Here is a 15,907-nt window from a genome sequence, read left to right on the forward strand (position 1 = left end):
AGCTGAGATCACGCTGCTACACTAAAACCTGGTGACAGAGACTTTGTCTGGAAAAAAAAAAATTTTTTTTTCTTTTCTTTTTTTTTTTTTTTTTTTTGAGACGGAGTTTTGCTCTTGTTACCCAGTCTGGAGTGCAATGGCACAATCTCAGCTCACCGCAACCTCCGCCTCCTGGGTTCAGGCAATTCTCCTGCCTCAGCCTCCTGAGTAGCTGGGATTACAGGCACGCGCCACCATGCCCAGCTAATTTTTTGTATTTTTAGTAGAGACGGGGTTTCACCATGTTGACCAGGATGGTCCCAATCTCTTGACCTCGTGATCCACCCGCCTCGGCCTCCGAAAGTGCTGGGATTACAGGCGTGAGCCACTGCGCCCGGCCTTTTTTTTCTTTTAAGATGGGTCTCACTGTGTTGCCCAGGCTTGTCTCAACCTCCTGGGCTCGGTGACCTTTCTGTGTTAACCTCCCAAGTAATTGGGACTACAGACACGTGCCACCCTGCCCTGCTTGGAGTTTAAAAAAATTACATTAACAACTTGCTTTAAGTGTATGGCTTCCAAGGGAAGCCAGATTTTAAGAGAGTGGTATAAGCAGCAAGGAAAGTACAAAGACTTAGAAAATTCATGGAAATATTTTATATATTTTGAAAAAGAACAAAGGAGGAAATTAAACAGTCAAGGGAAGCCGGCCCCTGAGTGGCTGCATGTACCTGATCTGGTTGAGCGTGCCCCTGAGTTAGGGGCAGCTGGCTCTGGAACCCCGGGACCTGATTGCAGAATTGGGGTGTCATGGGGAAAAATCTTGAGGAGGGAACAGACTGTACCAACACAGTCACATCTGGCCACCAGGGCAGTGTTTTTAGAAACTTTTTACAGGCCGGGGCTGGACGTGTTGGCTCATGCCTATAATCCCAGCACTTTGGGAGGCCGAGGTGGGAAGATCGCTTGAGGCCCGGAGTTTAAGACTAGCCTGGGCAACATAGTGAGACTTCACCTCTACAAAAAATTTAAAAAATAAAATTAGCCAGGTGTAGTGGCATGCCCCTGTACTCCTAGGCACTTGGTAGGCAGGAGGATCACTTGAGCCCAGGAATTTGAGGCTACAATGAGTTATGATTGCAGTACTGCACTCCAGCCTGGGTGACAGACCCTGCCTCAAAAATAAAAAAAGAAACCTTTTTGGTTTTTTGAGATGGAGTCTTGCTTTGTCACCCAGGCTGGAGTGCAGTGGCATGATCTCGGCTCACTGCTACCTCCACCTCCGGGGTTCAAGTGATTCTTCTGCCTCAGCCTCCTGAGTAGCTGGGATTACAGGTGTGCGCCACCACACCCAGCTAATTTTTTTGTGCGTGTTTTTGGTAGAGACAGGATTTCACCATGTTGGCCAGGCTGGTCTTGAACGTCTGACCTTATGATCCACTCGCCTTGGCCTCCCAAAGTGCTGGGATTACAGGCGTGAGCCACCACGTCTTAATTTTAGTTTGTATTTTTCTTCTCCCCACTCCCCGCGCCCCGCACAACTTTCATTTTAAAATAGAAACTTTTTATAGTAACTCCCAGTAAAAAAATACACTTGACACTGTGACTAGATGTAAATATTTACCTGAAACAAAACTGTGTAAGTAGAGGCATAGCTGGAGTAAGAGTTTCACAAAGCACTTGGCCTTTCTTGTATGATACAATCTGATATATTGTATATTATTCTAGTTAATTAACAAAACACAGCCAGGCGCGGTGGCTCATGCCTGTAATCCCAGTACTTTGGGAGACTGAGGAAGGTGGATCATTTGAGGTTGGGAGTTGGAGACCAGCCTGGCCAACTTGGTTAAACTCTGTCTCTACTAAAAATACAAAAAAAAAGGCTGGACATGGTGGCTCACGCCTATAATCCCAGCACCTTGGGAGGCCGAGGCAGGCAGAGCACCTGAGGTCAGAAGTTTGAGACCAACCTGACCAACACGGAGAAACCCTGTCTCTACTAAAAATACAAAATTAGCTGGGCATGCCTGTAGTGCCAGCTACTTGGGAGGCTGAGGCGGGAGAATCGCTTGAACCTGGGAGGCGGAGGTTGTGGTGAGCCGAGGTTGTGCCACTGCACTCCAGCCTGGGCAACAAGAGTGACGCTCCGTCTCAAAAAAACAAAACAAACAAAACAAAACAAAAAAATTAGCCAGGCGTGGTGGCAGGTGCCTGTAGTCCCAGCTACTCAGGAGGCTGTGGCAGGAGAATTGCTTGAACCTGAGAGGCGGAGGTTGCAGTGAGCCGAGGTCGTGCCATTGCACTCCAGCCTGGGCAACAAGACTGAGACTCCATTTCAAAACAACAACGACAACAACAAAAACCAAAACACAAAACACCACCTGATTGGGTAAAAGCCACTGCTTTATTTTCTTGAGCCACTCCTGGCTGCAGCCACTCACTGGATGCCACCTCTCGGGGGGACCCTTGCTTCTTCCTCTTGCAGCATAAACTGAAGGCATGTTTCAGAATTTCTGTTGCTGCTTTCATGTGATTTTACTGTTCCACTCTGCTTCTGACAGTTACTGTTTTCTTTGTCCTCTGGGAAGTCTAGGGTTGGAGCCAGGAGCTTGGCTGGCAGTCGGGAGGAGGGAAGGGAGGGAGCAGCCTTGGCTGTGGCTGGAGGGGAGGCCAGTGCCTAGTCCTGGCTGCCTGGCTAAGTGAACCCCTGTCCTGTCCCCTGGCAGGTGTCGGCGGTGCTCCAGCACTCTGCTCCCCGGGGCTTACAAGAATGGGCCCGAGGAGGGCACCTTTGTGTGTGCAGAACACTGTGCCAGGCTGGGCCCAGGGGCGCGGTCGGGGACCAGGCCTGGGTCCTTCCCACAGCCAAAGCAGCAGCACCAGCAGCAACTCGCGGAAGATGCCAAGGATGCTCCAGGAGGCGGCCCCAGCTCCAGTGCACCTGCAGGGGCTGAGGCAGACGGACCCAAGGCCAGCCCTGACGCCCGGCCCCAGATCCCTACCAAGCCCCGGGTTCCTGGCAAACCTCAGGAGCTGTCCAGCCCCCCTGCTGGCCGCCCCACACCTGCCCCCAGGAAGGCATCTGAGAGCACAACCCCAGCACCCCCCACACCCCGGCCCCGCTCCAGTCTGCAGCAGGAGAACCTGGTGGAGCAGGCCAGCAGCAGCAGCCTGATGAATGGTGAGCAGGGTCCAGTCGGGGCAGGGTGCGCTGGGTGACAGTGCACGATCTGTTGAAAAGTCTGCTGGTCTGGGAGTGTTTGTGGGTCCCTCTCTGTCTGTGCTGCTGCGTGCTGTGCTGTGTTGGGCCTCCCTGTGTCTCTGAGGTTATTATTATTATTGTTATTTATTGAGACTGAGTTTTGCTCTTGTTGTCCAGGCTGGAGTGCAATGGTGCAATCTCAGCTCACTGCAACCTCTGCCTCACAGGTTCAAGCAATTCTCCTGCCTCAGCTTCCCGAGTAGCTGGGATTATAGGCATGCACCATCACACCTGGCTGATTTTGTATTTTTTTTTTTTTTTAGTAGAGATGGGGTTTTTCCATGTTGGTCAGGTTGGTCTTGAACTCCTGACTTCAGGTGATCACCTGCCTCGGCCTCCTAAAGTGCTGGGATTACAGGCATGAGCCACTGTCCCTGGTCCTTACTTTTTATTTTTTTTGAGATGGAGTCTGTCTGTCATCCAAGCTGGAGTACAATGGCATGATCTTGGCTCACTGCAACCTCCACCTCCCAGTTCAAGCAATTCTCCTGCCTCAGCCTCTGGATTAGCTGTGACTACAAGTGCACGCCACCATTCCTGGCTGATTTTTGTATTTTTTAGTAGAGATGGGTTTTCGCCACATTGGCCAGGCTGGTCTCGAACTCCTGACCTCAGGTGATCCGCTGCCTCGGCCTCCCAAAGTGCTGGGATTACAGGTGTGAACCACTGCACCTGGCCTGTTTCTGAGGTTACTAATTGCTGTAACAAATGCCAAGTTCCTGCAGCCTCGCCGTGCTCTGTTCTCCATGCTGGGACGGTGCAAACAAAACACACCCAGGCCCCCACCCCTGTACTGCCTCCTTCTGCGTGCCTCTATGTGCGCTCTTTTGCATCTGTCTGTGGGCTTTAGTTTCAGGGTGTATAGTAAGTGCCACTCCACATGTGCCTGTGTGTCACCGAGGTCTCTGGGACTTTGCACATTGGTGTCCTTCCTGTGTGTCCTGGCCCATCCACAGGCACACTGCAGGTGACCTCCTTGCCCAGCCTCTATACTTGTCCTGCAAGGAAGAGCTCAGGGGCTTGGGGGAGAGCAGAGGGGTCAGGTGGGCCCCTGAGCCAGTGTGAGCTGCAGTGGAAACCCCTGGCCCATTCTGTGGGTACATTGTCCCCCAACCCCACATTGTGGAATGCTCCCAGACGACCTCTCCGGGTTTCCATGAGCTTGTAGGATTGAGACTCCTTGTAACCCAAGATGTTCTGGGCAGCCCTTATCATTCCATTAGGGAAGGCATTGGCCATGGGGAGACTCCCAGGGTCACCCTGTGACTTGCACCAGAAGATTCTGTTTGTTCAGCTCTTGTGGAGGCTGGGTTTAAGCTGGGGACACAGATACTGTTCAGGCCTATTTGTGCCTTCAGGGTGCTCCTAGCGTCAAGTTGGAGACAGGCACAGCCATGGGGGTTTCAGTAGAGTGTGGAAGTCTTGTTAAGAGGGAAGGAGGGGAGCAGTGGCTGTTGTGGGATTCACGGAGGACACTCGGGAGTCAGGGGCTGCCAGGCGGAGGTGGCTCCTGGGCTGAGTTGAGATGATGTTTCCTGCCCACATTGGGGAGGTGGCTGAGGGGATTTGGGTTTCCTCTTCTCAAATGAAATGCAAATGGCCTGGCCTTGACCCCTGACTGTTCTCAGTCATGGTGCTTATCTAATCTCCATGGGCTGGGCTGGGAGGTTCGAGGGTGCAGGAGGAAGGCGGGGCATTCCTGGGGCAGTAGGTGCTGTGGCTGGCTCCCTCGGTGCCTACCTCCTGCTACCCATGAAGGCCTGGCTCACTCTCCTTTCCCATCTAGGAAGACTGCACGAACCACCTGTCCCCAAGCCGAGGGGGACACCAAAGCCATCCGAGGGGTATGTCAATCCCTGAAAGGCTTTCCTGCTTTGGAGGCCCTGGTGGTGGGAATTGGGGTGCTCTGGGGCCTGGTGCGGGGAGAGGCTTCCTGTGGATGGGCAGGGTGGGGCTCAAGAGGGGAAGGAGAGCTGGGCCCACAGCCCCCTCTACTGAGGCTTACCCCAGGATTCCTGTGGCCAGCACCTGGCCCCTTCTCAGATCCTTGCTCCTGTAGGCAGTGCCGGGTACAAGCGGCCACCTCTGGGACCTGTCTCCTCTCCAGGCTCCTTTGCCCTGTAATGTGGAAGGCCAAGGCTCGATTATAGAGTTGATTTGAGGCTTAGCAGCAGAGTATAGAAAGACCTGGAAAAGGCCAGATGCGGTGGCTAATGCCTAATCCCAGCACTTTGGGAGGCCTGGGCAGGCGGATCACCTGAGGTCAGGAGTTTGAGACCAGCCTGACCAACATGGAGAAACCCTGTCTCTACTAAAAATACAAAATTAGCCGGGTGTGGTAGCGGGTGCCAGTAATCCCAGCTACTCAGGAGGCTGAGGCAGGAGAATCGCTTGAACCCGGGAGGCTGAGTTTGCGATGAGCCGAGATTGAGGCATTACACTCCAGCCTGGGCAACAAGAGCGAAACTCCATTTCAAAAAAAAAAAAAAGAAAGAAAGACCTGGAAAAGCTCAGCTGTTGTACCTGTCCCTTGAGTCCTGCAGCACAGGACCCTGCTTCACGGGAGGACATCTACTTCAGCTATTATTTGGGGGCCACGCTTCCCCCATGTGGTCGGTCTGTAGAGAGTGAGGTGGGCCACGGCTGTGCCGGCCGCTAACGTTTACTGGTTTACTGATTCCCTGGCACTCAGTAGATGCCCCACTACCCCACCCAGTGCTGGACTCGGTAGCTCACTGCCTCCTTACACTGACCCTGTGAGACAAGGATTATTATCCCCCGCTTTGAGCGGAAGGGGAGACTGATACAGAGAGAGGACAGGTGACTTTCCCAGGTTACATGGGTTGTAGATGGTAGAGCCCCTGGTCAATCCTTTCCTGGGCTGGGTTAACAGCGGCTCTGTGACTTGAAGGTCTACCTTCTCTGGGCCTCAAGGGCTGTGACTGTAACAGTCCATTTCAGACTGGCCCCGTCAGGCTGAGGGTGGAAGAAGGGAAATGGCTGTTTCTCATCCACCTCCTTTGAAGTGGACTCAAAACTGTCCAGAGAGAGAAGGAAGCTGACCCCTTGCCTCTGCTAATGGTTTCTGCTGCCTCCTGCCTCCCCGCAGGACACCAGCCCCCAGGAAGGACCCCCCTTGGATCATGCTGGTGCAGGCAGAACCAAAGAAGAAACCAGCCCCACTTCCCCCAAGCAGCAGCTCTGGGCCACCAAGCCAGGACAGCAGGCAGGTAGACAACGGAGGCACCGAGGAGGTGGCCCAGCCCAGCCCAGCGGCCAGCCTGGAGCCCAAACCCTATAACCCCTTTGAGGACGAGGAGAACGAGGAGGAAGAGGCTCCAGCTGCACCTGACCTGGCTACCAGACCTGCCGTGGCCCACCCGGAGTCCACACCCAAGTCTCTGCACCCCTGGTACGGCATCACGCCTACCAGCAGCCCCAAGACAAAGAAGCGCCCTGCGCCCCGCGCTCCTGGCGCATCCCCACTGGGTGAGTGCCTTTCCTGGAGCTCTCCTGACAGTCGGAACTCGGAGTGGAGGGGTGGCAGGTTAGCCCAGGCCTGGGGAGGGGTTGTGGTGAGGCGGAGCCTCCCAGGGCAGGCATGATATGTTTCATGGGTGTCCTCTCATTTAATCCTAGAGCAAACCTGTGAGTAGGTATCGTCACCCCCACTTTGCAGGTGAGGAGACTGAGGCACAGAAAGGCTAAGTAGTTTAAGTAGTTTGCCTAAAGCCTCTCGGTGCTTAAGCGGTAGAGGCAGGACTTGAACCCAGGGAGTCCGGCCCGAGTCTGTCTCTTCACCCTTCCTGACATGCTCATTAAACGTGCTGTCCAGTGGTGTGCTCAGTGCAGCCAGAGGCTCAGAGAAAGCACAAGGGAGGGGTTTGCTCTATCCTGCCCAATGCCGTCACTGTCACTGTGGTTGACAAGTGACTTGGGCTCTCACCTGGGCGTGTGTGATCAGGTGTAATGCTCTGAGCTGGTCCGTCCCTGAGTCTGTCTGCAGTCCCCCATGTGACGTGGTGGCTCAGCTCCAGGCTGCTGGGCCTCCTCTGGCCAGATCTTCCCCACTCACCCAGGCATGCTGGAGTTTTGGGACCTCACCTTCACCTCGGCTGGGTCTGGCCACCTCTGAGAGCTCCGTGGGACCCCCTCAGACAGTGGGGCAAGAGCATACCAGAGCTGGCAGAGGCAGGTGCTCAGCCCTGGGACCCAGCTGAGCCTGGCCTGTCTGAGTGGAGGCAGTGGGCAGCTTCGGGGCACAGCAGGGGAGCATGGGCTCTGGAGTCAGATGCAGTGCTTTTAATCCCAGCCCTTGCTGGGGCGAGTGCCCTCGCCTCTCGGAGCCTGTTCCCTCATCTGGAAAATGCAGATGATGTATTTGGAAGCATCATGTCCATCAGCCACGAGAAGATAAATTGGTGCCCCGCAGCGCCTGACCCAGAGCTGGCGGCTGCGAGGGCTGCCTGCTCCTCCCCTCCTCCACACTGCAGATTGGGGCAGAGGAGGGGCGCCTCGCTTCCTCTGGCTTTCCCAAGATGGTTTTGCTGTGGGTGCCCTTAGGCACGCGAGGGGCTGTGAAGAGCTTGGGGAAGTGGAAGCAGCGGGCAGAACGCAAGGCGGGTGGGATGGACTCTGGTGGCTGGATCACTTCATGACTTTGTGCTGCCGGGCGTTTGCTGTTCCCTGGGCCTTGGCCCCGTCTCATGTGGAGGGCTTGGGTTTCCAGGGCTGTCTGGAGCTCTGTTGAAAGTAGAGCCTGGGGGTGGGGCTAGAAGCCCTTGTGGTGCTCCCCTTGTAAGGTGTCCTGGTGCTCGTCTGCACAGGTCTCCACGCCTCCCGCCTCTCACACTCGGAGCCACCCTCGGCCACACCGTCGCCAGCACTCAGCGTGGAGAGCCTGTCGTCCGAGAGCTCCAGCCAGACTGCGGGTGGGGAGCTTCTGGAGCCACCGGCCGTGCCCAAGAGCTCCTCAGAGCCTGCTGTCCATGCCCCTGGCACCCCTGGAAACCCTGTCGGCCTCTCTGCCAACTCCTCCCTGGCCTCCTCTGAGGAGCTAGTGCAGCCCAGAGTGGAACAGATGCCTCAAGCCAGCCCGGGCCTTGCCCCCAGGAGTAGGGGCAGCCCAGGGCCCCAGCTGGCCAAACCTTGCAGTGGTGCCACCCCAACGCCTCTCTTGTTGGTTGGAGAAAGGAGCCCTGTGCCTTCCCCTGGAAGCTTGTCCCCACAGCTGCAGGTAAAGGTGAGTGCCCCTCACCCTCGATAAAAGTGGCACCCTTTCTAGTGGATGCGGGTCTGGTCTCAGGGCAGAAATGCCCGGGGCCTTTTTTGTCTTTGCTGGCCCCTGACTTCCTGAGTGGCCTTGGCCAGTCTGTCCATTACCCACTCTGTCCATTGAGGCCCAGACCCATCTGTCCATCCTCCCACCTGTCTGCCAGAGCTCCCACCCATCTGTCCACCTGTCCACACGCACGGACTTCCAGGTCTTACGTATCAGGGCCCCTGTTTGCCTCCCATCCCCTGCATTGGCCTATTTGGGTTTTATTCACCAGCCACCAATCATCCCGTATCATCTGTCCCCTCTTCTGTTTGCTCAGGTTCTACTGATGCCAGACCCTAGGCAGAGTTGGATTAAAACCCTGCCCTGGCTGGGCGCAGTGACTCACACCTGTAATCCCAGCACTTTAGGAGGCCGGGGCAGGTGGATCACTTGAGACTAGAAGTCTGAGACCAGTGTGGCCAACATGGTGAAACCCCATCTCCACTAAAAATAGAAAAATTAGCCAGGCGTGGTGGTGCACGCCTGTAATCCCAGCTACTTGGGAGGCTGAGGCAGGAGAATTGCTTGAACCTGGGAGGTGGAGGTTGCAGTGAGCTGAGATGGCCCACAACCTGGGCAACAGTGTAAGACTCTTTCTCAAAAAAAAAAAAAAAAAAAAAAAAAAAAAAAAGACCCCGTCTTTGGACTCCAGGGCCTCACAATCTGCTCAGGGAGATAAGCATAATGATTGTTTTAGAAGGTGACCTAGGGTAGAGCACAGAGGGGAGGGGACAACTCCCTTCTGCAGAGACCTGAGTCTCCCTGCCATAGAACAGGGAAGCTGGGGTCCCTGAATACCTCCTGTGTACATCACTGCCTGGGCCCCAGAGGGCATGTGGACATGGTGGTCCCTGTCCTCGAGGCACTCCCAGCCAGGTCGGGGAGGTGCTATAATGACCACGCTGCTGCATGTAGAGTTTTTTTTTTAGATGGAGTCTCTCTCTGTTGCCCAGGCTGGAGTACAGTGGTGTGATCTGGCTGGGCACCTGTCCAGGCTGCTCCTGAGCCAGATGTGCTGTGGGCTTGTTTCTCAGCCCCATGCTGAGAACCTGGGGATTGCCTAGGTTCAGGACTTTCCTCCAGGCACCCAGTTCATGAGGGGCCTCTCTTGCAGCCACAGCCCCTTTGGACACCCTTGCACTCTGCAGGCCTCTGAGCTCCCAAAACTCATCTGGCCCTGGTTGGAGGGTGGCAGGATAGCCCTTATGGGGCGGCTAAAGTCGTGGCCTGACCCTGACCATGTGCCTCAGGCATCATTGAACCTTCCCTGGCTCCAGCAAGAGCCTCTTGGGTACCAATTCTGGCTCTGCCTCCCACCTGATGTGTCCTTGAGCAGGCCCCATCTTCTTCTGGGCCTGGGGCTCCCACAGATGGTGAGGGGCTGGGTGGCACTAAGTGTCCTGAGTGCTCGGAAGACCCCCTGGCTCCTTGGTGGTGGAGGGCGGGGGGTGGTTCAGCTTCAGAGTCCCCTGTTTCATATCCTGGGCTCCGTGAAGATTGGTCTGAAGTTTTGGGGCTAAGAAAAGGCTGAAAAACCTTTGAGGGGCTCCAAGGCTTTGAGCTGCTTGGCTCTGCCAGCCCCTCTGGGTGTGTCCAGAGGGAGGGAGCAGAACCCCAGGTGTACCTCCTTGTGGAGAACCTCTGTCTCACCATTGCCTCAGGATTAGGAGAGAATTTCAGAGGCAGTGGGGGCCTTAGGGTGCCACCCTGGCTCATTGGGTGGGTGCTGCCCTGTGGAAGCCAGGCCCTGCCTCCTTGCTGTGCCCAGACTTGGGCCCCAGCACCCTCCCTGCTTCAGAAACCCCAGAGCAGCTCCCATCCCGAAAGCCTCTCTCCCTGGGCTGGAGCTGCCCCCGCTCTGCAGCTGCCGAGAGAAAGCAGGGTCAGCGCTCCTTGGAGCACCCCAGGTCTCTGATGAGGCCTTGGTAAGGGGCTCACAGTGACACCTTTTTCCAATGAGCCGGGAAGAGTGGTTGGGAAACAGTGATACTGCCCATCTAAGGTTCTGACCACTACCCCTCAATGCTAGATGGCTGCTCAGGCCCTGAAACAGACAGATTCTCATCCCAGCTTGGGCTCATGGGAAGTGTGTGACTTTGAGCAAATGACTTAACCTCTCTGAACTTGAGTTTACCCAACTGTGAAATGGGCATTATAATTACCCACTTTGCCGGGTGGTTGCTACTTAAAATTAAACAAGAATGTATAAAAAGGCCAAGTGTGGTAATTGCAGCACTTTGGAAGGCCAAGGCAGGAGGATCACTTGAGCCCAGGAGTTTGAGACCAGCCTGGGCAACAAAGTGAGACCCCATCTCTACAGAAAATACAAAAGATTAGCCAGGTGTGGTGGTGTGAGCCTGTAGTCTCAGCTTCTCGAGAGGCTGAGCTGGGAGGATCGCTTGAGTCCCAGGAGGCTGAGGCTGCAGTGGAGCCGCCATCGCGCCATGGCTGCACATCAGCCTGGTGACAGAGTGAGACTGTCTCAAAAAAGTATAAAAGGTGTCCAGTGTTGCCGGGCTCAGTGGCTCATGCCTGTAATCTCAGCACTGAGACGGGTAGATCATGAGGTCAGGAGATCGAGACCATCCTGGATAACATGGCGAAACCCCATCTCTACTAATAATACAAAAAATTAGCCAGGTGTGGTGGTGGTTGCCTGTAGTCCCAGCTATTCAAGAGGCTGAGGCAGGAGAATTGCTTGAATCCTGAAGGCGGAGGTTGCAGTGAGCCAAGATCGTGCCATTGCGCTCCAGCCTGGGCAAAAAGAACGAAACTCCATCTCAAAAAAAAAAAGTGTCGGGCCAGGCGCGGTGGCTCACGCCTGTAATCCCAGCACTTTGGGAGGCTGAGGCGGGTGGATCACGAGGTCAAGAGATCGAGACCATCCTGGTCAACATGGTGAAACCCCATCTCTACTAAAAATAAAAAAATTAACTGGGCACGGTGGTGCGTGCCTGTAATCCCAGCTACTCAGGAGGCTGAGGCAGGAGAATTGCCTGAACCCAGGAGGCAGAGGTTGCGGTGAGCCAAGATCACGCCATTGCACTCCAGCCTGGGTAACAAGAGTGAAACTCCATCTCAAAAAGAAAAAAAAAAAGTGTCTAGTGTAGTAACCCACATGCAGGAAGAGCTCTGGAAATGGAAATGTTTGTTGAATGACTGAGTGCATCAGACGGAATTTGAGGAGACTGTCTCTTTGCCTGGATCCTGTTGGCCCTGGAGTCCTGGCCTGCTTTCCATGCTCCCAAATACCAGGCTCCTGGGGTCTCATGTGCCCTCTTTCCAGACTCACCCTCTGTCCTGTCTCCTTGCCTTTAGTCCTCCTGCAAGGAGAATCCTTTTAACCGGAAGCCATCACCTGCAGCATCCCCAGCCACAAAGAAGGCCACCAAGGGATCCAAGCCAGTGAGGCCACCTGCCCCAGGACACGGCTTTCCGCTCATCAAACGCAAGGTACCAGCTGGGAGCCCTCAGAGACCTGGCTGGCCTGGGCTGGCACCCCCAACTCTGCAGCTACAGGCTTCCCCTGGGACTCTAGGGATGCTGGTTGGCTGGGCAACTGCCCTCAGATGCTCAAGAGGGCGCTGTTGGCCAACTGGAAGGTCTGACTTGCAGCCGGGAGGGATTTGGAGCAGATCAGCCCTTCTCCACCAAAAGCAGTGGGTGGTGCGTTTAATTTGTTACTAACAAGTTCAAGTATCAAGCACTCGTGATACACTGCCACTTAAAGAGATTAGAGTGTTCTCAAGTTTATCTCTGTAATAGGGTCACTCTCACTGACATTGTGATACTCTTTCTGGAGTGGCAGAGAGGAGGCGTTTCCATGAAGGGCAGGGACTCATGCCATCTGTGGTGTGTCTGTTGGTGCTGGGACCAGAGGCATGCAGGGTTGTGGCTGTCCCCACACTGGCCCCCTCCCCACACTGGGACCCTGCCTCCTTACCACGCTGGTGTCGGGAGCAGGGCCTGGGACCTGGAGCCTGCAGTGGCCAGTGCTGGCCAGAGAAGAGAGGGCAAGTCTCCTGGCAGCAGGCAGGCAGGGGGGAGCCGGCTGGCCGTCAGGTGACCGGGCGCTGTTGGGCAGGTCCAGGCTGACCAGTACATCCCTGAGGAGGACATCCATGGAGAGATGGACACCATTGAACGCCGGCTGGATGCCCTGGAGCACCGTGGGGTGCTGCTGGAGGAGAAGCTGCGTGGCGGCATGAATGGTGCGGGAGCGGCTGGGAGGGCCTGCTGGGTGGGGCTGGGGCAGGAGCCTCTATTCCCCTGGGGAACTGAGCTGGGCATGTCGGCCAGCCCTGGCCTCAGTGGGTGTCTGGCTTCCAGAGGGCCGTGAGGACGACATGCTGGTGGACTGGTTCAAGCTTATCCATGAGAAGCACCTACTGGTGCGGCGAGAGTCTGAACTCATCTACATGTGAGTCCCCCAACCTGTGGCATCCCTCCCTGGAATCCATAGAGCTTAGGACAGAGAACCCTGATGCTCTTTCCCTCACCAGTAACAGCACAGGGCAGGGCAGCCCTGCCGCAGGCAGAATCTCGGCTCACTGCAACCTCTGCCTCTTGGTTCACCTTATTCCCACCCCTAGCTTTAAGCAGCAGAACCTGGAGCAGCGCCAGGCTGACGTCGAGTATGAGCTCCGGTGCCTCCTCAATAAGCCAGGTGAGCAGTCACTGGCACTCCCCTGGCACCTGCCCTGGGGCCTGGTGACACAGAGGAGTTGGGGAGCGAGAGGACAGAGCCCCAGGGAGATGCACAGGCAGACCGGGGACTGGGCCAGAGGAGGGGGCATGGGGCAGGGCTGTCTGGGTCACCCTCGAGGAAGGGAGAGATTGTAACAGGCAGTAAGTTGGCTGGGGCTGTGGCAGGAGAGGGAACTGCACAGGCAGTGTGGAGTGTGGATGTCCGTGGTACCAGGGACAACGGGCTCTCAGTGAAGACCAGGCCCAGGACCAGCCCAGCCTGATTTGTGCATGGGTCAGACTGTCCCGTGTTCTGCCGCTACCTTGCTGTGTGACCTTGGGCAAGATTCTTAGCCTCACTGAGCCTCAGTGGCTTCAAGTGTAAGACAGGAATGAAGGTCCCCACTTCCTCGGGTATTCTTGGGACCAGGAGACAGTGGACATGGACTCTGTACTTCTGAGGGGCTGATGGCTGATAGTTACCACGTGGCTGAGTTGGAGTTTGGTGAGGAGGGCTCCTCACACGCCCTGTGACCATGGAATGCTGGGAACCACAGCTGCAGGCAGAGACCCCAGGACTGTGGAGAGTCCAGAGTTGGGAGCCAAGAATTCTGACCACTTTGTTATGGCCCAGGCATGGTGCCAGTCCTGGGCAAGGGCCATCATTCCCATTTGACAGATGAAAGGCTAGTGAAAGGCCAGAGGTTAAGGGATTTGCCTGTTGGTGACAGGGCTGGGCTTCCATCCACGTCTCTGACCTGGGGCTGTCCCTGCACACACAGCCCCTCCGGACTGGGGATGGTGGCAGGGAACTGTCTGACTGGGGAACTTGGGAGGCTGGAGTGTCCCAGGGGAAGCCACAGAATGAACCAGGCTTCTGCTGCCTTGCGTGAGTCACTCCCAACTCTCCAGGAGGCTGGGGTGCGGCCACCACTCAGGGAGCCACAGCGGCGCCCTGTGGCCAGAATGGGTATGGTGCCTCTGCCTCCCTGGCCAGCCCAGCCTCTGGCTTACTGTGGCTTCTCCAGCCTGCTGTGTGGTGGCTGTGCTCCTGGGCTTGTCAGCCTACCCCAGATGCTGCTTTTGGAAGGTGAGGCTGGTGTATGAAGCCCTGAGTCCAATATACCTTGAGGGCCATTGCCTGGGGGTCTCGGACTGCCAGGTTCAAATACAAGCTCTACCTTTGCTGTGTGACACTGATGGAAGACTTCACGTCCCTGAGTCTCAGTTTCCCCACATGTAGACTGGGGACATAACTTACCCAGGCCCCGGATATGGGAAATGGCAAAGTGGGATTCAAACTTGGGTGGTGACCCAGAGGCCCTGCTCTGTCCCCAGAACCAGGTTGGGCCACCTGCTCCTCAATTTGGGCAAGGTAAGGCCATGGGGGAGAAGGGCAGTGACTGAGGGGGCTTCAGGATATTCATTCATTTATTTTTTTGAGCAAGAGTCTCACTCTGTCACCCAGGCTGGAGTGCAGTGGCGTGATCTCAGCTCACTGCATCTTCTGCCTCTCGCGTTCAAGTGTTTCTCCTGCCTCAGCCTCCTGAGTAGCTGGGATTACAGGTGCACACCACCACGCCTGGCTAATTTTTGTACTTTTAGTAGAGATGGGAGTTTCACCATGTTGGTCAGGCTGGTCTTGAACTCCTGACTTTGTGATTGCCCACCTCAGCATCCCAAAGTACTGGGATAACAGGCGTGAGCTACCGCGCCCGGCTGCTAATTTTTGTACTTTTAGTAGAGATGAGGTTTTACCATGTTGGCCAGGCTGGTCCTCAAACTCCTGACATCCAGTGATTCACCTGCTTCAGCCTCCCAAAGTGCTGGGATAACAGGCGTGAGCTACCATGCCCGGCTGCTAATTTTTGTACTTTTAGTAGAGATGAGGTTTTACCATGTTGGCCAGGCTGGTCCTCAAACTCCTGACATCCAGTGATTCGCCTGCTTCAGCCTCCCAAAGTGCTGGGATAACAGGCATGAGCCACCGTGCCTGGCCTAGGATATTTATTTGAAGGCAGGGAAGCCTGTGGTGCTGGATGTTGTGGAGGGAAGACCAAGTGTGGGCACTCATCCCTGGAGCCTGCAGGCTGGGGGATGGGGGACTACCAGAACCGAAGTGGGCCCCTGAGGGTGGTCCTGTGGCTTGGCTGGGGCCTTGAGAGGAGAGGAGGCTGGAGGGGCGGCAGCTGTGCCCAGCCTCAGGGGAGTCTCCTGCTGGGCTCCCTGCCCCCAGCATCCCCTCTAATCTACCCTCCTCCACAGCCTTGGACAAATGTCCTAGTATATGCCCAGTGCGCCAGTACTATCCATGACCCATTTGGGTCATGCTGCTTCTCCTGCTGGAGGAGCCCTGGGGTTCCCTGTTGCCTTCTCACCCTTGCCCCACTCTGGCCCTCCTGAATCTTGCCTCCTGCCAGAAGCCACCTAGTGAACATTTGTTGAATGGATGAATGAACATGAGCACGAAACCCTTGGTGTGTGTGGCGCCCTGTTCTTAGAGCACGTGCTGTGCCGGCCCTGCTGGGGCTCCTTGCAGGGCTCCTTGGTAGGCAGCCTGGTATCCTTGGTCTCTTCTGCCACAACCTTCATTTCCCCAAGAACTTGTAAGTCCCACCTATCAGGGCCCTTCCTTTCTGCGCTGTTGGTATCTAGCATGGGGC

The 15,907-nt window shown here is 55.7% G+C and overlaps 1 protein-coding gene across 3 annotated transcripts in view; it reads left to right on the plus strand.

The window, feature by feature from the left end:
- MICALL1 (MICAL like 1) overlaps positions 1-15,907 on the plus strand; it is a 35,259-nt gene that overhangs the window by 15,505 nt on the left and 3,847 nt on the right. For all 3 annotated transcript variants that reach the window (XR_010339358.1, XM_064368034.1, XM_021668737.2), the window contains exons 6-13: positions 2,703-3,157; positions 5,025-5,082; positions 6,348-6,727; positions 8,065-8,480; positions 11,877-12,011; positions 12,643-12,769; positions 12,888-12,978; positions 13,151-13,224. Coding sequence is in view for 2 of the 3 variants with exons in the window: in XM_064368034.1 (XP_064224104.1) it covers positions 2,703-3,157; positions 5,025-5,082; positions 6,348-6,727; positions 8,065-8,480; positions 11,877-12,011; positions 12,643-12,769; positions 12,888-12,978; positions 13,151-13,224 (1,736 nt within the window). In the remaining variant the exon portion in view is untranslated. The remainder of the gene's footprint in view (positions 1-2,702; positions 3,158-5,024; positions 5,083-6,347; positions 6,728-8,064; positions 8,481-11,876; positions 12,012-12,642; positions 12,770-12,887; positions 12,979-13,150; positions 13,225-15,907) is intronic.

The sequence above is a fragment of the Aotus nancymaae genome, unplaced genomic scaffold (genome assembly GCF_030222135.1).
Source record: "Aotus nancymaae isolate 86718 unplaced genomic scaffold, 86718_ANA_hifiasm-v0.15.2.pri h1tg000076l, whole genome shotgun sequence".
In the NCBI taxonomy this organism is placed as follows: Eukaryota; Metazoa; Chordata; class Mammalia; order Primates; family Aotidae; genus Aotus; species Aotus nancymaae.